We start from the raw sequence: 21,921 nt of genomic DNA on the forward strand, positions 1-21,921 counted from the left end.
ATTAAAGAAGGGGGATGTGTAGTGATGTCTTTAATAGTTTGTAGAATGAATGTACAATGTTCTGTGTTCCACATTCTGCAAACGTGTATGTTTAGATTGGAATAGGATCAATGTCCGCGGACTTGATCATTCTCGCTTCTGCGCCTTCTCTAATCTACACAACGGCCCCACCAGCGCTGGGATGCCTGGCTCCGCCCCTCACAGGGAGAGCCAGGAAGGGTTCCACAGCCTAAGCGCCGAGATACCCTCATGGGTGATTCAGCGCTATATAAATCCATAACTATAACTATAACTATAATGTTACACTGAGTTCAGTTTCTGTGTAGCCGTTTCCTTGTGTTCACCTTTTTACCCTGCAGTCCCGAGGTTGTCAATAAATCAACCTGGAAACTACATGTGTATATTCCTTTACTACATGGCCCATACGGTTCAGAAGCGGAAACAATGTAATATTGATTGTGTGACAGAGGGCCCAACTAAGTTGGTACAGTTCTGGAACATGCTCCCCGTGTCCATTATGGGACAAGTGGCAGTGGCGAAGATGATCTTGCATTTCTGCCTATATACTCTGAAACACTTATTAGACACGCTACCAAGGACAGTCTTTAAGCATCAACACTCATTTTTAACAACTTTAGTGTGGATAGGTGGGAGGAGCAGAATGACCTGGGAGTCCCTTCAACTATCTTTGAAGGATGGGGAATTAGCACTGCCCAATATGGAAATGTACTACCTAGCATCTCAGTTACAGCATGCAGCACACTGGTTGTCAGACAGGGGACAACTGAGAAAAGGATTTACTTGCTGACTTAAGTGAAGGGACACTGCTGCAGTTGCTCCACCGAGGTGGGAGAGGTTATGCTGCAGTGCCATATTTAATCAACCACACAGTCACATTGTGGGAAAGTGTGGTGAAAGTGGTGCTGAGATGTGCCCCCTTCGCACAAGAGTTCATATTCTGGGACCTCCCAGTGTTCCGCCAGTTGACCTTCACAGTGGATGCCAGAGCATGGAGAGATGGGGGGGTGTTTGACCCTAGGTGACCTTTACCCCAATGAGATGTTTATTACATATGATGTGGCACATGAGACTTTTGGTGTGGGTCAGGCCAGTTTTTATTGGCCTCCCCCTAGACTCAGATTAGTCCTCGACGCAACGACGGATAGAGCGGGACTCGTATAATCCTGAGCATGGTCCAGGTGAGGTGAGGTCCAGTCCCCAGTCAAGCTGGATGTCATCTGCATTCCTTGATGCGGAGGATCTGTACTACAGGTTGTATTGATTTCAACCCTATATATATACTTTCTATTATTGATTAGCACTTTATTTTCACTGATTAGCATTTGTATATGCAGTAGCAACTTTAGAGAGCAGAGGCCCTAAAGAAAGCCTGGGAATCTAAGCCCGATTGGCTGAAACATGTTGGCCCTTTTTTGGCAGCTATTTGTTTAAACTGTTTTTCTGCACTGTTCTGTTTTTAGCGTAGGGATTGTGCCTATATCTTAATAAAAGGTTCTTTATTTTTCTTGTCACAGCTCCCTATTTTAATTCACCACATATTCTTTTGTTCTGCACTGCACTTCGTGGCAATCAACTATTCAGTTGTTCTTTGCGTTTTCTAAAGTGATTGTGGATTCGGCCCACGATTTGTGGATTGGTGGTCTCTATGATCAAGAGACATACCATCTCAATAACTGGTTGACCAAATGATAATAATGATCAAAACGATAAGTTGATGGCTATCCAGATAAATTGGGCTGAATTTTTCCACATATCACTATAACGTTCTTTTCCACTTGTTAGTTCTTCTTTTCTATGGTCTGCTTGGTAACTTAGGTACCACTTTACCCCCGCGAAAGTGCAGCTTGTGTGCTAGAGTTCTGGCTTTTAGACCCCAGGTTTGTTGTGTTGTTTATAAGTGAGTATTTGGGGATGTGAACCTAGGCTGGTCTTTAAAATTTTCCCTTTGACCCTCTCCCTCCTGGTTTGTTATAACAGTTTTTATTGTATGCAAGTATTTTGGACATAGTGCGCAACGTCTGGCCTACCTACCCGAAGTATCGACTCCCTTTGAACTTTTTAGGACGCTATTGGAATTTGGCATCGGTAGACACTTCTTTTCCCACTTTAATAGAGTCAGGTTTGCAGATAAGCCTAAGACAACAGCTAGGGCGGCCGAGGAAGAAGGACTGAGTACACCACTAGAGGATCCACAGTGGAAGAGTATTTGCGCATTAGTCAAGCAGGGGACTTGCAATGCGCGGTTCAAACTAGTAAATTTCAATTACATACACCACACATATATCACCCTGGTGTTCCTGCATAGAATACACCCCGACAAAACAGACAGATGCCATCAGTGTCAGGGCGAACCAGCAACCTTTCTTCACCTAGCCTGGTACGGTGCTCCAGTAAATACTTATTGGGACTCAGTGAATAGGAGATCGGAGTGTATTGAGGATGTAGCAGCGAAGCTGGAACTGGCCACATATCTATTGTGGACTGTCAGAAAGCAAAAGGGTAGGAAACTTGAGTGAAAATGTATGCAACTAGTCCTGCTGCTAGCGAAAGGGCGGGTGGCTATTTCACGGATAAATCCTTTTGGACCCACCGAAAAGGGGTGGATCAAAGATGTTAAGAAATGGGCAGTAGCAGAAAAGATGCAACTCCGCTAGTGTAGGAGGTAGGTGCATGCAGAGGAAGATTTGCACACATGGGGGAAATCCTTATATGGGTTGAGGAGGTTGTAGAAGATAATTCCAAAGAAACAATAAAGAGACAAACCACGATACAACAGAGGTATTTGCAGATGATCGGCAGGAATCTCCGGGGTAAGGACATACTAGCAGTTACGCAGAGTGATGTGCACTACCGGGAAGAAAGATTAATTAACAGTATTTCCTAATGTAATGCTTTGTAATCACTGGTCCCTTTGTACGGAATTATTGTTGTTGTGCGATATGTCTGAGATGCTGGCTATACTGTTTGAATCTCCTAATGGTACAGTGTTTTTAAAGTACTGAATGATATAATAAAATAAATAAATTCTTTAAAAAAAATTTTTAGAGGGGGGTGTGGCTAGCGACGGTGGAAGATGGCCGCAGCCTAGAAGAGCTCCAAAGCCCACCGACACACCCCCCACGAATCTGGCATAAATCCTGACCTCTGCAGTGTACCTCTAAGCAACGAGGTACACTGCAGCTGCTGCCGCACTGCCTCCGGTCCCGGGAGCCAAAAATCTGGAAGTCGACGCGACACGTAGGAGCCGATCCAGCCCGGAAGAAGAATCGTGGCCTAGTCCCGGTGGTGGAGCCGGGAGCCACAGTGGAGCCGGGGCCGCACGTAGTGACTACGTCGGCGGCACAGAATTGGAGCGGTATAGGGTTAAAGAGACGGCCCATCGCGGCGGCCCCAAACAGACTGCAGGTCACGACGCGCCACTGGTGAGAGACGAAGGGCTGACGCAGACCTCTGCCTGTGCCCTAACATAGCGATCTGGTGCTATGGAGTGACGGAGAAAGGCGGCAATTGCCTACGGCCCCCTGGAGCCCTGGGGTGCCGGGGAGAGAACCGGGGTGGTGGTGACGCGTCGGAAAAGCCGGCAAGTGTGACAACGAGGCCCGGCCCACCGTGGCAACAGGGGTCGAGAGTAGCCCGGGGGAAAAAAGAAGACCACAAGGCACAGACAACGGGGCGAGGTAAAATGGAAGCCGGAAGCACCCAGGCAGTGCGACACTGATGAAAGGCACGAGGTACAATACGTGCAGGGTGGCCACCCTGCTGCAAATGCAGACATCCATAGGCTCTATTTCCAGTAAGGTGACACTGCTAAGGGCTGATTTTTCTAAAATGGGATCAAGAGTGACGGACGCAAAAACCACAACGAAGGCCCTATCAACGGACACTGCAACTCTGCAGAAGCAAGTGCGCCAACTAGAGCTCGTGCAAAAACAGCTGATTGAGAAAATCGATGACCAAGAAAGGCGCTCTCGGCGCAACAATGTGCGCCTCGTGGGTGTGCCAGAAACTGTCCAGGGTCCAGCTCTAGACCCGTTTGTTGAGGAGTTGGTACAGACACAACTCTGCCCTTGCGGCCTCTCCAAATTCTTCTCCGTGGAGAGGGCGCATATAGTTCCGGGCGGATGGCCCAAGCCAAGGGCACTCTCGGCGCAACAATGTGCGCCTCTTGGGTGTGCCAGAAACTGTCCAGGGTCCAGCTCTAGACCTGTTTGTTGAGGAGTTGGTACAGACACAACTCTGCCCTCGCGGCCTCTCCAAATTCTTCTCGGTTGAGAGGGCGCATAGAGTTCCGGGCGGATGGCCCAAGTCAGGAGCCCCCGCGAGACCGATCCTGGCACGTATATTCAATGTTAGAGACAGGGATGCAATCCTGCAAGCGGCCAGGACTGGCCCACCTCTCCGAATAGACAATAGTACAGTGACCCTGTATCCGGACTACACAGCAGCCGTATCTGCCCAGCTGCGCACTTTCATGGAGGTAAAGCGAGAGGTCCGCAACAGAGAACTCAAATATGCTATGCTTTATCCGGTAAAGCTCAGAGTGGAGGCAGAAGGGAAAACATGGTTTTTTGAATCGCCCAGTGAAGCAAAAGACTGGCTGGATGGATGGAGGCCGGCGCAGACAAAGACCAGGACGGCGGTGACGTCCCGCACAAGAGGCCTCGGGCGGACAGGAGGACGACACAGCAGACCACCAGGAGGAAACAAGAAATGGCAGTGAGGCGGAGTGACACACAGGGGCGATAGCGACTGACGGATACGATGCTGAGCACTCGACGAACTCTGGCTGTATTCGGCCGACTGGGCGAAGATGAGGTTGGCAGGACATGAGCAGCAGGACTATGACCCCAGAGAAGGGTCCAAACTGAGACGTGCACAGGATGTTACAGAAGAGTCCGTAAAGGACAGCCCACCCCGGAACACAATGCTAAATATGAGCCAGGGTGATAGAAATACAGAAACGCAAAACTACAGCGCCCAGGGACAGCGATCGCAGATGTCTATAATCACCTGGAATGTAAATGGGTTAGGGGACAAAATTAAGCGGGACTGCTCCTACAGTATTTGAGGCGGAAGAGTGCGGCGGTGACGCTGCTTCAATAGACACACCTGCAGGGGACGGCAGTTAAAGCCCTAAACAGATGGGGATTCAAGATTGTAGCCCACTCTGATTTCACATCCGGATCTAGAGGGGTAGGGATCCTCATAAACAAGCGGTTCCAGTTCATAGTCACTAACACATATCATGATGACCAGGGATGCTTCGCAGCTATCACAGGTCAGTGGGAGGGTAAATCTTACAATATAGTGTTGGTATATATCCCGCCGGTACTACACCAAGGTGCCTTCGTAGACCTGGGTAAATTCCCGTTGACACTTCCTCGTGGTGAGCGGATTGTTGGAGGGGACTTCAACACGGTTATGGACTCTACGTTGGATAGGCAACCTCCCAGAGACACGGGTGGGTCATCCCATAGACTACAGGACTTTGTAGAGGTGCTAGGGCTGATGGACACATGGCGGACCAGTTATCTAACGGACAGGCAGTTCACATACCACTCCAGGGCCCACAATAGTCTCTCTAGAATTGATTACATTTTCACACTAGCCACCGGAATATTGGGGATGACAGACGTTAGACACCTGCCTAGAGGTATATCAGACCACTCACCAGTCCTCATCACTTATGCGCCATTTACCCCGCAGACTCGTAGACTGTTTCCAATTAGACCCCGTTACCTTCAGGACCGTAGATTACGTAAAGAACTCCTACAGATCACAAAGCATTACTTTGAAGAAAATCGACATTCGGTTCCCTCACCGACTACACTATGGGAGGCCTATAAGACAGTGCTCCGGGGTGGTGCCATTTCACTCATCACGGGTAAAAGGAGAGAACACCAGAAATACACTGATGACCTAGAGTCCGAGGTCGCACTGGCGGAGGAGGTGCATGCATACAATACAACGGAGGAGACAGCACACCCATTACACGTGGCCCAGCAGGCATATAGAGCATATGTGGAAGAGGAGGCCTCTACCAGACTAACTAACACTCAACACAAAATATATGGTCAGGAAGATAAAGCAGGCCGTTTGCTGGCATGGTTGGGAAAAAAGAGAGGGCTAGTAACTGGATAACACAAATACGGACTAGGAACAGCGACTTAGTGTCCACGCCACAACAGATCTCTGAAGCGCTTGCGCAACATTACAAAACTATATATACACCAGTCGCCATCGCAACGGTAGAAGAGAGTTTGGCATTTTTGCAGGACATTCGTTTACCCACGCTAGATGCAGACGCGATGACTGACTTAGAAGAGGATAGCACGCCAGAGGAGCTTACGCAGGCAATAAGAGCGCTTCACACAAGGAAAGCGTTGGGACCCAATGGGATCCCAATCGAATTTTATAAGATAGGAATTAAACACATAGTGCCCCATCTACTGGCGATGTATACCGACAGCTTCACAAGTGGAATCTTAACGGGAGATCAGCGTCTTGCCACCATAGTGGCAATTTATAAGTCCGGTAAACCGGCGAATGAATGTGCATCCTACAAACCAATATCTCTCCTTAATGCGGAGGCAAAAATACTTGCAAAGACCCTGGCCAACAGGCTACAGCCGCATTTGTCAGACCTTATACATGCTGACCAGTCGGGTTTATGCCGCACCGCAATACGGCGCTTAACCTGAGAAGGCCATTCGGAATAATGGAACGCAGGGCAACCATAACAGAGGATGCAGCAATATTTTCTCTGGACGCAAGAATGGCGTTCGACTTGGTGTAGTGGCCCTTTCTTTTCGCGGTTCTACAGCGTATGGGCTTTGGGCCAAAGTTCTGTACATGGGTCCGCCTGCTGTACACTAGCCCAGTGGCATAGGTGGTTGTGAATGGATATATGTCAAAAGAATTCCCACTGGGAAGAGGGACACGGCAGGGCTGCCTACTGTCCCCCCTCCTTTTTGCGATAAAGTTGGAGCCGCTGGCGGCGTGGATAAGGCAGGACCTCATGATACAAGAATAAAATGGACAATAGATTGGGAGGATCGTATCTCGCTATATGCGGACGACATTCTTCTATACTTGATATCCCCAAAGAACTCCATTGACCGCTTATTGGAGATATGCGCTGAGTATGGGCGTCAGTCTGGATGTATCATCAACTGGGACAAATCACTGTTGTACGTCCTGCGGGGGTCCTTCCCACAGCTACCGAGCTGCAAATAGTCACAGCCGGATTTAACTATCTGGGGATATTTGTGACGCATAATCATGCGCAGTTCACAGAAATAAACTTGTCCCAACCCCTGCTGCGATTTAAAAAGGATGTTAAACATTGGCGCACGTTGCCGTTAACACTACTGGGGCGGGCGGCACTTTTTTTTAATGGTGGCCCTCCTGCGATTTCTGTACGCGCTACAGAATACGCCGTTCCCTATCCCCTAGACCTATTTTAGAGCAATTAATGCGGAGGTCACAACGCTACTCTGGGACGGTAAAACGCCTCAAATAGCACTCCAAAAACGTATTAAGGGTTGGTACGACGGCGGGATTGCCCTGCCGTGATGTCAAGGCATATTATTGGGCTTCCCAGATGGTCGCGATTAATCACTGGCTGCATGTCCCACAGGACAACCCGGCGTTTAGACTTGATAGGCATCGATTAGAACCGGCGGGGATAATGAGTGACCTATACAATAAAAAGAAGAAACACACAATCCCGGGTCCGACATTACACACAGTACGTATATGGTTTGATACTCAGCGAGCCCTCGGTTGGGAAGGAGTAGTCACGAAGGCTATGCCACTGTGGGACACTAAAAAATTGGGGATGCTGGGCAATACAGAGGGGTTCCGTAACTGGGACTCAATAGGATTTTCAACGGTCGGCGGTCTATGACAGAGGGGCGGGTGGTCACCTTCGCTCACCTACAGGCCACATACGGTCTGGTGGAGACAGAGAGGTTTGGATACATGCAGATTACACACGCACTGCAGTCCCTGATACCGCCAGACACAAACCCGGAGGACTCCTCCCCGCTGGAGGATAGACTCCTAACAGATCACCTCCAGAAAAAAGCGATATCACTTACATACAAGAAAATAGTGAACAATAGACCCCACAGGGACACTGAAGGCTAAATGGGAGTGTGAGGTAGGAGAGATCGACGAGGCAGAATGGGGAGAGGCGCTAGCTTCCCCTAAGGAGGGTGCTATTCCATCAAGGCTCAGGCTAGTACAGCTAAAATTATTGCACCGTACATACTTTACCAGGGCACTCCTGCACAAAATAGGTAAGGCTGATTCGCCGCTCTGTCTTAGGGAATGTGGAGAAAGGGGATCCTTCTACCATACTATCTGGAGTTGCCCCGTGATTGTGAGATATTGGATGGCAATCATGAGGACACTCTCTCAAGTTACACAAATCACTGTACTGCCAAGCCCAAGATGCTGCCTCCTTAACATTTGGGACCCAACGGACTTAAACAAGACGACCCAGGACTAGGTGACGTTAGGAATGACTGTAGCAAAAAGAAATATCGCACAACGCTCAAGAAGTCTTAATCGTAGCCCATTATAAACACCTACTGAACTCACTCAAACACCTAGAGGGGATTCCGTTCACAGTATAAACTATACAAGAGTAATCTACTGCATGTAAAACAAAATTACCGAAAGACAACAACATGGAAAAAGCAAACACTCTTACCGAAAGCAAGATTAAGTAAAACACGTGAATTGTAAACTACAACTACATCATACACGTTTTACTTTAAAGGTTTTTACAGCAATTACTCAGAAATCGATCATTTTTTTCTGTAAAGCGAGGGGCATGAATATAGGATCCAAAAGGGACCCGTTTCAAGATATGCTTTCTAATTACTGTCTGGCCTGAGACCCGGATGGGGTCTGGCCGTCCCACTTAAAACCCTGAACCCTGTAAGAACTGTGCTTTTTACACTTACCCCAGTGGTGCCACGGTGCTTGGGCCCCTGCATGCGGTGGCACATTGATGCCTGCAGCTGTATACACATGCACTCCACGCTACAAAGCAATCTATCTTATTCTGTCTCCATCTCACACATGTCAGCTATACCTGCACTAATGCATAGAGAGCCTCACCTGCTCAAATTTGACTAACACCACAGACCATGCTTAAACAAACCAGCCACACCTCACAAAGCCTACACAGACCCACCATAGATTATGTTAATGTATATCAAGCATACCTGGCCATGACCACCCAAAGAATGCCACCGCACCGAATGTTATGCACGTGCATACACACATAACATACCATGCTTGTGCATACCAACACAATTCCTGCATACAGACAAAGACCATATATCATGCTTGAACACAAACGCACCATCGACCATGACTACACACAGGTCCAGCACAGCACACAAAATATCATGCACCCCAAAAACGCTTGAACACAACCCCACCCTACCATGCATCACGTGCACACACACTATACATATTTCTCGGTCTCTGCCCCTCACCAAGTGGTCGAAGTGCATTACAAAAAAGTATGGTAACTGCAATGCTGCACACAAGAGCGTGGTCAAAGGTGTGGCTAAAAGAACTAAATATTCTGTAACTTTTTTCGATCTTTCGCCTTCAGGTAACTACATATAAAACAATGCACAGTTTGAATGAAAATTAAATGCAAGTTATGTTAATTGGTGGGAAATGCACTATGGTACATTATGAAACCTCTATTAGTTCATGCACTGCAGAGGTCTGTGTCTGTGACCAGAAAGCCACAGAATTGAATCCTGTTTGGTGCAGTGGAGAATAGCGACCTGTGTATGTTTAGAGCTATGAGGCCCAAGTCTGTGAGAGAAAGAACTGTGAAAATGCATTCCCTTATTCTAAACGTGCATTGCACTCAGTATAAGATAGACTGCCACAAAAAGATTTAAGATATAAAAAGTGCTTCAAAAGTATAGATTTTAGTAATACACGGACTGTACTGTAGTGGACGGGAACGACAGTCATTCCAGGAAACGCTGGTCGAGTCCCAAAACTACTTTTATTAGTAGATAACAGGAAAAGTAGTATGCAAAACGGAGCCCACGGCATGAGCAGGAACAGGAATCCAAACTGACCCAGCCAGAACATAATGGCTAAATGGCACAGCAAAGTTCTAAACAATACATTCTAGTAAATTAAACAAACAGTAAGATACAGTAAAGAATACAGAATACCACATGTACGTAGAGCATAACTGTCTTTTGAAAGCACACACTTTACAGTTTAGCTGATAGCCCCCAAACAATACCTCTCAAAATAATCTGTGCCATCATGAAGCTTCTAATGATTCAATCGATTAAAGCCAATACAGGCTTCCAAGCACCTTTACATTTTAAAATTGACCAGTTGCGCACATTTACTTTTTCTTCAGGGAAGCAGGCATCGTGGCAAGCCTGTGTAGCATTCTTCGCCTTACTCGGTTTCACAGCACAGGAGAGTCCCTACTTACACTTCAGCTGAAGCATTTCAAGTGTCGTAATCATCCGTTCCTGGATGGCGGGTTTTACCCTAAAAGTAAGGGGAACTGTGTTTCTCAAAAATAAAAAAGTATGGGTACATCTTGCCTCTCAGATCCCCCCTCGACCAAGTGCCTCACCCCACCCCCTAAACACCGAGCTGTCTGTCTCACTCTCCGATTCCCTCCTCTCCAGGTTCCCTGGAACACGTCGGCCGTCCCCACATACCTGCTGCGTTTGTTGCCCCCGTCTCCTGCAGGTAGGATCCCAGGAAGAGCCCGACCACCATTAGGATTAAAATATCGCTCGCCATCCTCATGCTCGTGCTGGTAAGTGCGTGTGCGCACTAGCCCCTGTGGAGGCTTAAAAACCTTTCGGGAGGGTGTAGCCGAAGGGAGGGGCTAGTCCCTGGGCAAGCCGTCCAACCCCCTCCTCACTCGCTCCGTTTCACAATCGGCTGCTGCAGGTGCCTCGGCATGCCTGCGGGTGAACCAGGATATTGCATTTCTGCCTTTGTCCAGCAGCAACCTGCTGGATTACTGCCTCTGTTTGTTTTATGTTCGTCGTTCCAGTCTCTGTTATCATTAGAGGGAAGATACTTTAACCACTTCCGTTAAGTTTTTTTTCCTGGAAATGCTGTACGCAGAGCACGCCCGAGGCTTTAATATTTTGTAGAACAACCCATGTAAATCGTATCATGCCCTTTTACAAAAGGACGGGCCCGTAGGGGGCCAGGGTCATTTTCACCAGGCTGAAGTTTCGGAAACTTAATAGAACGGGTAGTGAACATATGTTACTCCCTGACCTGACGCACAGCTAGAATTAATTAAACTACTATTCTTAATTAAACCACAATTTTTGCTCAATTTTTTCATGAATTTCTCTAGGTTTTATTCCCCATATTGTCCTTAGGATAAAGTCATTATTCTTTCATGCTTTGTCTTTTCTTCTCATGTTAATGACACTCAGAAATATTCTTCATTTCCTATACAATTATTCTTTGGTGTGATACTTATCACACATTAACACAACCCAAAACAATTATTTTCGACGATTGAGGAGTAGTTGGCCCGATGCATTTCGGGACCCAGTCCCTTCTTCGGGGGCCTTCCTGTAAATGGAATGCATATATGTCATTTTGTTGGGTTTTAAGCTTAGCTTCTCAATTTTTACATTTTTACATTTAAACATATAATCAAGGGTCACTATAAGTTTCAAATCGACCACCAATGCTGCATTTACTTAACATATTAGTTATTGCTCAAAGTGAAGTTTCGGAAACGCCAGGTATTCTGGAGCAGCATCGGTCAAGTTTCACAAAAATTAGATACATTCGGCCAAAACAGCCTCTCTCACAAGGCACTGTTCAGCAAATTATTTGACCCGCAAATATTCCTAATCTTTCTGGGCAAACTCAATTTTTCACCCGATGCAGGATTACTGCCAGACAGAAAGAACACAAGGGCCTAAGAACTTCGTGCACAAATTCATCACTCGCCTTTTTACCTCTAACTTGTAAATCCTCAAACCACCTACCAAGTTAAGAAGTATACATTCTCAGAAGCATCTTGTTAAGTCCATAGATGTGACCATTCAAGAGTCCAAGAGGGGTTCATCTTCTTTATTAAGAGAGCATCTGCAGAGATCCCTTTCCATCAATGTGCAGTAGCAACTGACAGAACCTACTTCCTAAATATTCCACATTAGCAACCACCCTACATTCTAGATCTTTACATCACAGTACAGATACAGAACACCACATCACCTCCCTAACCCAATATTACATCAACAAATGAATAGAAACCTATTAACACATAAGCTAGTTACTTTGCTAAACCAAATTGGTTGTAACAAAAGATGAACATAAAATGCAATATTCATAGCAACGCACATGCAATTATGTAACAACCAGGTGCATCTAAAACACATTCCTAGACTGGGGCGATGTGGCCAAGATGGTGTCTTGGTAGGACGTAGCTGTGTCGCTCTCTGCTCCCGCCTGGCATATCCCCGCACTTTCGACGACAGGAAGGGCACTGGAGCCTGCCTACCTGGACCTTCCCTGGGGGCTGGGCTAAACCCGAGGGGGCCGTGGAGGACCAAATCCCGGTTCCGGAGGCTGCTAGAAGGCGGTGTGGAGCAGCCCGGTTAGAGGCGATGGCCATCCAGAGGCTGAATCAGAAAGCCCAGCGTGGTGCGGGCCTGAACACTACTCTCAGCGACCCCTGGGCTGGTAGGGGAACCGCCATTAGCACCACAACTCGGGTGGCGTCATTGGCCGCACCCGGAGAGGAACTACATCGACTCCGGCAGCGGTCGGCCACAGCCAAGTGCACTACGCGAGGCCCCGGTTGTGCAGGCCTGGGCGGGCCCCGCCAGCGGGAATCTCCGGACGCCCGAGGTGTCGCCAGCACTGGATGCACTGAGACTCCACGCGGCCACACCATAAGGCGAGTTCCCCTGGAGTGGCTGGAAGGAGGGAGCACGGAGGCAGCTGTCGGCGGCCTCTCGAGGCCCGAGGAAAGCGCACTTAACGACCACTCGCCCACGGCTGAGGTAAGTTCTTATCGACCTATCCTGCGCAACAGCCCTGCTGGCTGTGCCAGAGCACTCAGATGCATAAGTGGCCCAGGCTGGGGAGACCTGGATGAGGCTGCTTGCCTGTAAGCCTTGATACTGCGCCCTACTTCATTGCAGTGGCCCTAAGGAGACTGGAGCGCAAGCGCGGGACTCATCAGAAGGTGAGAGCGGCGGTGAGGAGTGGCCAGAACAGAATCACAACAGAGGGGCCGCAGTATCGGTTCTCAGGTGACCGTGAAGAACCCCCCTCCCCGGCGATCTATCCGGGGGCGCAAGGGGGTAGCCCAACGAGCCGGAGGGACAAAGTGGGGGTAGCTGCGTCCTCGCGGGGACAGCTCAGGGAGCACTCTATACCTCTCTGCCCAACGCCTTATCACCTGCTGAGTCATCCACATCAGGTTCGGATCCACTCCAGGAGCCAATAACATAGCGGAGTGATGGTAGCCACCAAAGGTAGGAAGGACAGATTAGTGAAAGACCTGCTGCACAAGTCAACCACTCCAAGAGTAGAGGGCCAATTTACAGCAAAGCACCTGGACGAGATTGAGGGTGGGGAGGGTTCGGAGGCTCCAGTCAGCCGATCCTTTCTAGAATTGCTTTTCTCCTCCCTTCGCAATGATTTGTCCACCATGAAACATGAGCAACTGGCGGATATGCAAGAGATACACCGGGTTGTAGATTCCCTGGGAGAAAGGATCAACACCTTAGAAGTTCACAAAACAGGACGCGATGAAGAACTCACGAGCCTCCAACAGAAAGTCCTCAAGCTGCAGGAGCAGAACCTGGACCTCCAGGCCCACACGGAGGACTTGGAGAACAGGTCCCGACAGAACAATATCCGCATCCGTGGCATGGCACATTGTGAGGGGGACTGCGACATTGAAGATGTAGTGACATACCTATTTCGCTCCGTCCTGGGAGAATACCCAGAATTCTCCATCAAACTGGATCACACCAACAGAGTGGGCCCCTGGAGGGTAGCCCTTGCTCCTCTAGCGGACATTTTGACCTGTGTACACGATTACCAGCTAAAAGAGTGGATCCTTTGCGAAGCCCGGCATAACACAGATTTTACATACAGAGGGCAAAACCCTATACTGTACCAGGACTAGGCAGCCTCCCCCTTACTTAAGCACAAATCATTCCGACCGATCGTGTCTCAGCTCCCAGAATCCGGCATCAAATACTCCTGGGGGCACCCCTTCAGACCGATTTTTCACTTTAAGGGGGAGTTGAGACAAATTCGCTCTCTTTCTACAGCCCACGAACTTCTGGGCATCGGGGAACCCACAACAGACAGGCCGCAACAGAACAACCAAAATTGCAGATGCCGAAGTGGCCATGGATGGACCACCATCAAGCCTCCTAGCCCGTTGGCAAGCCATGATTTGAACACTATGGCCAGAGAGCGGCAGGTGATCCTGGCGTCCCTGACAGGAGCATCCTCTGAATGAAGATAAAGAAGCTCAAGAAGAGAACTGATAGTCAGTCACTAGCTCCCTTGCCCGTCGATGGAAACGAACCAGACATTTGCAGGGGCTTTGCCTGGGGGGAGCTGCAGGCCACAGGTACCCTATACTTTTTCTCCTAGGAGAGGAGCTGCACGCTCCAGACATTGACTGTTCGACGATCTTCACCACTCCTATGTTATTGTTATGTTTGGGTTTTGTTACTTTTGTTGGTGGGTTCCCTCTCCCCTCTTTGCGCTTCTTTTGCTTTTCCCATCTGTTTGCGACCTTCACTGAGCCAGACCTCCATGTATACGACCCCACATGTCTCCGTACGGGGTGGACTTAACCTAACACTATGCACTAATTGGGCACTTTGCCCCAACGTACGCATAGATGAGTGTTAAAATCCTAACCCTGAATGTGAAAGGGCTTAACAACCACACCAAGCGAAGGGCTATCCTGTCCTGTCTGGAGAACTCCAAAGCCCATATTTGTTTAGTGCAAGAGACCCACCTATTATGCAGCGACACACACGGATTGCAATCCAAAGCCTTCCCAAAGCAATACTTCTGTTCTCTTCCCACTAAGAGGGCAGGGGTTGCTATCCTCATATCTCACACTTTACCGGAGGTGGTGGGGGCAAAGGTATCAGAGATTAAGGGGGGACTTCTAGCGTTCTCCGTGAACATAGGAGCACCCATGCTCACACTGGCCACTATCTATGCCCCTAATGAGGGCCAGGAGACCTTCCTGCGATAAACAGTGGCAGACCTAACATCCTCTCCGGACCGGCAAATAATCCTAGGGGGCGATTTGAACACAGTGTTTCACAGCCACTTGGACCCCTCGGCTCAGAGGCAGGGCCAGACTGGGACCCTATCCGATAGCTGCCAACACTGGCTACAAGACCTGGGGTTAGTCGACATGTGGGGCCACTTCCACCCTCATACCACTTACTACACCTTCTATTCTCACTCCCACTGGATCTATGCCCGGCTAGACTACTTCCTGGGGTCCTGGTCCCTTCTCTCTTTAGCATAGGACTCGATTATAGAACCACAAGCGCTATCTGACCATGCGGGTTGAACCACAACACCACTATTTCCTCCCACCTCCCCGGCCATCATACTCCTGGAGACTGAGGGCTACACTCCTACATCACCCTGAAGTCATTGCGCGCCTCGCTAAGACGCTCAAGGACTTTCTAGCTGTGAACGACACCCAAAATACCTCAATAGTGTCTTTGTGGGAAACACTTAAACTAGTGGCAACTTTATAGCTACGTCCTCTGCTAACAACAAGCTATGGAGGGAGAAAAGTGAGGAGTTTCTAAGCAGGTCTTAGAATTAGAATTAGAAGGGATACATAAACAGACCTGGGCTCCTCGGGTATGGAGGCAGCTAAAATCAGCGCAAGCTCAGCTGGCCAGCCTAGACCTAGACCTGTATAGGGCTGAATATGCTGCTCTCCACTTGAAACATATGTTTTATACAGGAGGGGACAGGTGTGGCTGCTTGTCTCACAAATTGCATGCTCAGCTCCAGGCAGAGGTGGTCCAAACGATCTTTAATGCTGAGGGAGTCGAATTTACGTGAGAGGTGGATATATCCCGGGCATTTAGGGACTTTTATGCAGATCTCTACTCTGTGCAGTAAATACCAGAATAGAATTCCACCGCATATTTTCAGGTCATAGCGCATTCTCGCTTAACGCTAGACCAGGCCTCTACCCTAAAAAGCCCGATCCGAGTCGAAGAAGTTATCTCAGCTATAGCCAGGCTCAAGCTCCTTAAATCCCCAGTTCCAGATGGATTCACCATTTTTTTTTTATTTTTTTTTTTAAAAGGGGACCCCTACTACTAATGCATTCACTACTTGTAAGGAATAATATGAACTTTCTTTTGTAAAGCAGCTAGTAGTGAACTTAATTAATAAGCCAAAAACCTCAAGGAACCTTACAATTAATCACTTAAATATTGTGACATGTACAAAACTCAACAAATTGTTTGTGAATGAATTGATTTGTTTTGGATTTTATTTCAATTATTTTCTTCATTTTTGTTAAACATTTCTTATATAAAAATACATATTTTGCATTAAAAAGTCAATCACATACATATTATATTTAAAGAGATATATGAAAACATACTAAACCACAACAAAAAAGAAAAAAAGGAGATTTAAACAAATGACAATGATCTTAAGTAGGGCTAGTGGAGTAAGCAAAGCGGTAGATGGAAACTCTACGCGCGTTTCGGCATTTGCCTTCTTCTGGAGTCCGTCATTTGCAATTGGACATTACATTCAACACTGAAAAACATATAGAAACCATGTCACAAACTCATACTTATACAATAATTATAGATATAATATAACAGCCTTGGGTCTTGGTCTAACTAATACCAGAACACACAGACTTTCTTATATTCAATATATATTTCGATATTTACAGTTTTAGTTATAAAGGAGCAGCTACATTTTCTGTAAAGAGTCATTCTTTTGATCTCAAAGATCGGTCTCATATATGGTACAATATTTCTATAGACATACTCCGTCCTAGACAACTTAATGCTATGATAGCTGATAAATTGATACTTTACACAACTCACATCAACTTCATATTTTAGTTGCTTCTTTGATTTCAACTACTATCTGTGAGTCATTTTAGTGCTTCACAGATAACAGGAAGCCATGAATTTTCCATATATTCAAAAGAGCTAAATCTTTCTACAAAGAGAATAGCTGGAAAGAAAAAACCAAAAGGGTAGTAAAAGAAAAAGAAGAAGAAAAAGAAAAACAGAGGAAGAACCAAGGTTGGTATGCCAAACATGCTAAATAGAACTGAGGTTTGTCACGTCTGTATTATAGTTTACCCATATTTAAAAGTTTATGGGAATTAAAGTTTCACCATAACAACAAGAGAAGATGGGAGCATTGTTGATGTCTACTTACATAAGGGTGTGGTCTCACTCTGTTTTCATGCTCTGGTTCACGGTAGATTATTCAACTAGAGGGTAGCACTCCCATACCTTTGTTAATTAAAATTGAGGGGAAACACATTAAGAATTGAACTGTGACTAGAGATGCTAGACATTTTAACACAATAGTACTAGGATACCTTAGTTATTTTACGTATTAGTCTTCAGGTTAGTATAGGGTGGGGATATGAAATTACCCATTTTAATCATCTTTTTAGTAGGTTTCATATACTAGCTTGTTTATATACTGTGTGTCCATTGTTTGCACTGCATTATTATTATTTTGTAATCCTATTGTTCTGATATAGGCACACAGGTTAGTTATCACTAAAACAGGCTATTATTAGACCAATTAATCTTAACAGACCGGACTAATATAAAAGCACATGTTATTATAAGTCATACTTTATGTACCTGTTATCCATGTTACTTATTCTTATTCGTGCGCTTCTTGGGATACTAGCAGGCGAGTTGAAGTGGATAAGTCAAGAGTAAACACTGCAATACATGAAAAGTATATATGTACTAACAGTAAGGGAGGAATACGCATGTCTACATATGGATAGAGTAGGTGTGAATAAATAGTTACCTTGTTATTTAGGAACTAAGACTGCAAGTAATTTACGATATTTGTGTAGGACCAGGTAGGTGATTTAAAGGAACGGACGACGGCTGTTGTGCTCAGCAAGAAACAGTAATAGCCACTGTTGAAACAAATATGTCTTCTATTAGTAAACGATCTGATTGTCTATTGATTATGTAATCTAGATAATCTTTAAGTCACAATTATTAATTCTGGTAAAGTTAAAATGGAGAAATATTATTACCTGTATTAGCTGTAAATAGTTCTTATCAGGTAGTTGAGGAGCACACGGCACTGACAAATCTTCAAAGTAAAAGTTTACTAGGGGACAGGAAAAAACCATAATATACCATTTGTTAAAACTTAACCTCCAATTGACTACTGCAATGTTGTTTAATAACTAACTGACGAAGCATACCTACTCAGGATGAACGCCGTGATGTAGGTAGGATATTAGGTATCGTTGGTTCAAGGACTGGAAGCGCTGGCAGTCCTTAAACAATTAAAATATTTGCGGAGATAAAAGGAGAGGTGATGTGTAAGTTTTGTTAGAAATTCACTTCTCTTCAGATTTGGCAATACCGTTCCTAGACCGATTAACGAAGATTACCTTGTTTTAGACTGTCGCCATGATGTAGTTGGGGTTCTCGGATACGTCCGTTGTTGTGGTCAGATCAAGGGAAAAGATATCGTGTTTTTAAGCTACTTATATATCCCCTCGTGTTTAAAATGTATTAACCAGGTGTGTTACGCGTCTAACTTGTCCCAGGGTGATTACGTCCTCATAGACGCGTCGCGATTTACGTTCACGGGCCAATCAGTAAATACGAGTAGTTTAAACATGAAACTACGAGGAACGAGATGTAATATTAATAGCGAGACGCAGTTTATGTGCCCTGGCCAATAGGCATACACAGGTAGTTTGGAATTAAAACTACAAAGAAACAAGAAGTAGTAATTATCGCGAGCCGTAGATTTCGATTATGTACCATTGCACTCTGATCTTGTGGGCCAAATGGCATACTCGAGTAGTTCTAAACTCGGACTACACTAACATGGTGAATAAATACGTCCTCATAGACGGGTCGCGATTTACGTTCACGGACCAATCAGTAAATACGAGTAGTTTAAACATAAAACTACGAGGAACGAGATGTAATATTTATCGCGAGACGTAGTTCATGTGCCCCGGCCAATAGGCACATACGGGTAGTTTAGAATTAAAATTACAAAGAAACGAGATGTAGTAATTATCGCGAGCCGTAGTCCTCAATTATGTACCATTGTACTCTGATCTTGTGGGTCAAATGGCATACTCGAGTAGTTCTAAACTCGACTACAATAATAGGGTGAATAAATAGCGGACGTGTATATTCTATGAAACAATTCTTCACTGGTCGAGATATATCGACGACGTGATATTCATATGGGATGATAACGAGGATATTCTTACTGAGTTTATAACATGGCTTAACGCGTGTGACATCAACCTCAGATTTACATCCCATATGAGTAACACAGAGATGGAATTTCTGGATGTAGTCATCAAGCATGATTAAGGCCAACTCTATGTGGATTTATTTGTGAAGCCCACTGCCCGCAACACGTTGCTTCACTATAAAAGCTTCCATCCTGTATCACAAAAAAACAGTATCCCTTTTAGCCAATTTTTAAGATTACGGCGCAATTTCACTAAATTACAAGACTACGATGACCGGGCCATAACCATGAAAAAGAAATTTGAAGATCGTGGTTACCCGCACAGGCTTGTGCGGGAATCATTCAAAAGAGCACGGTTTTTTGATCATCAGTCTATTCTGCAAGGAAAGGGCAAGAAACAAAATGACAAATTAGTATTTGTCATCAGGCACTCCCTACTGAATGACAAGTTAAGACAGATTATCTATTCCAATTGGCATCTTCTGAATGTTAATAAGTCCAAACAAGATCACATATTGAAACCAGTCTTTGCCTATAAAAGGAATAAGAACATAAAAGATTTAGTTGTAAGATCAAGACTACCAGACAAAGTGAAATCCATACAAAGAAGTATAACCAGTAATAACCCAGTTACAGGTAACTTCAAATGCGGTAACTGCAAGATTTGTCCACAAGCTGTTGAAGGTAAAGACCTTAAATATAAAAACATAACAATTTCCAGCAAAACAATGACAAATTATAAAACACAAAACGTAGTATATTTAATACTATGTCCTTGTCAAAAAGGCTATGTAGGGGAAACATCCAGATCAATTAACAAAAGAATAACAGAACACAAATCGGCAGTACGCACCAAGAAAATCAATGCCCCCTTGGTGGCGCACTTTTTGGAATATGGCCATTCTCCGGAAGATGTTAGGTGGTACATCCTTGAAAAGGTGCAACCCAGAGCAGGACTTTGTCCAGACAAGATACGAAAAAAGAGAGAGGTATACTGGATTTTTTCCTTGAACACAACCATTACGGGACTCAATTTTGAGATTCCGTGGGAGCAAGCAATAATTTAATATGACCATACTGGCAACGACATAGGCTGTTTGAGTCATGAAATAGACGATACCCTCTATCTATTTAGATCCATATTGGTGCAATCTTGACCATTTTTATTATTTAGGTCTGGCATTAATTGCCCCATTATTAACATTTAATCAAGAACATTAACACTGGGAGACTTTTCTAATACATTTTGGTTAAATGTATCGGTCTTGTCAAAAATAAAATCCTTTATTGACATCAACTATGAAGCACTTGGTTTCACTCACTAAATAGAATATACACGTCCGCTATTTATTCACCCTATTGTTGTAGTCCGAGTTTAGAACTACTCGAGTATGCCATTTGACCCACAAGATCCGAGTACAATGGTACATAATTGAGGACTACGGCTCGCGATAATTACTACATCCTACACGTATGTGCCTATTGGCCGGGGCACATAAACCGCGTCTCGCGATAAATATTACATCTCGTTTCTTGTAGTTTTATGTTTAAACTACTCGTATTTACTGATTGGCCCGTGAACGTAAATCGCGACGCGCCTATGAGGACGTATTTATTCACCATGTTAGTGTAGTCCTAGTTTATAACTACTTGACTATGCCATTTGGCCCACAAGATCAGAGTGCAATGGTACATAATCGAAATCTACGGCTCGCGATAATTACTACTTCTTGTTTCTTTGCAGTTTTAATTCCAAACTACCCGTGTATGCCTATTGGCCAGGGCACATAAACTACGTCTCGCGATTAGTATTACATCTCGTTCCTCGTAGTTTCATGTTTAAACTACTCGTATTTACTGATTGGCCCGTGAACGTAAATCGCGACACGTCTATGAGGACGTAATCACCCTTGGACAAGTTAGACGCGTAACCACCTGGTTAATACATTTTAAACACGACGGGATATATAAGTAGCTTAAAAACGCGAAATCTTTTCCCTTGATCTGACCACGACAACGGACGTATCCGAGAACCCCAACTACATCATGGCGACAGTCTAAAACAAGGTAATCTTCGTTAATCGGTCTAGGAACGGTATTGCCAAATCTGAAGAGAAGTGAACTTTTAACAAAACTTACACCTCACCTCTCCTTTTGTCTCCGCAAATATTTTAATTGTTTAAGGACTGCCAGCGCTTCCAGTCCTTGAACCAACGATACCTAATATCCTACCTACATCACGGCGTTCATCCTGAGTAGGTATGTTTCGTCAGTTAGTTATTAAACAACATTGCAGTAGTCAATTGGAGGTTAAGTTTTAACAAATGGTATATTATGGTTTTTTCCTGTCCCCTAGTAAACCTT

The 21,921-nt window shown here is 45.5% G+C and overlaps 1 protein-coding gene across 1 annotated transcript in view; it reads right to left on the minus strand.

Moving 5' to 3' along the window:
• LOC147692792 (WAP four-disulfide core domain protein 2-like) overlaps positions 1-11,100 on the minus strand; it is an 85,453-nt gene extending 74,353 nt beyond the window's left edge. Inside the window, exon 1 of the mRNA XM_086939015.1 lies at positions 10,755-11,100. Within this exon, the coding sequence (XP_086795141.1) occupies positions 10,755-10,845 (91 nt within the window). The 5' untranslated portion in view covers positions 10,846-11,100. The remainder of the gene's footprint in view (positions 1-10,754) is intronic.
• Positions 11,101-21,921: the final 10,821 nt, after the last annotated feature.

The sequence above is a fragment of the Lissotriton vulgaris genome, chromosome 9, assembly GCF_964263255.1.
Source record: "Lissotriton vulgaris chromosome 9, aLisVul1.2, whole genome shotgun sequence".
Classification (NCBI taxonomy): Eukaryota; Metazoa; Chordata; class Amphibia; order Caudata; family Salamandridae; genus Lissotriton; species Lissotriton vulgaris.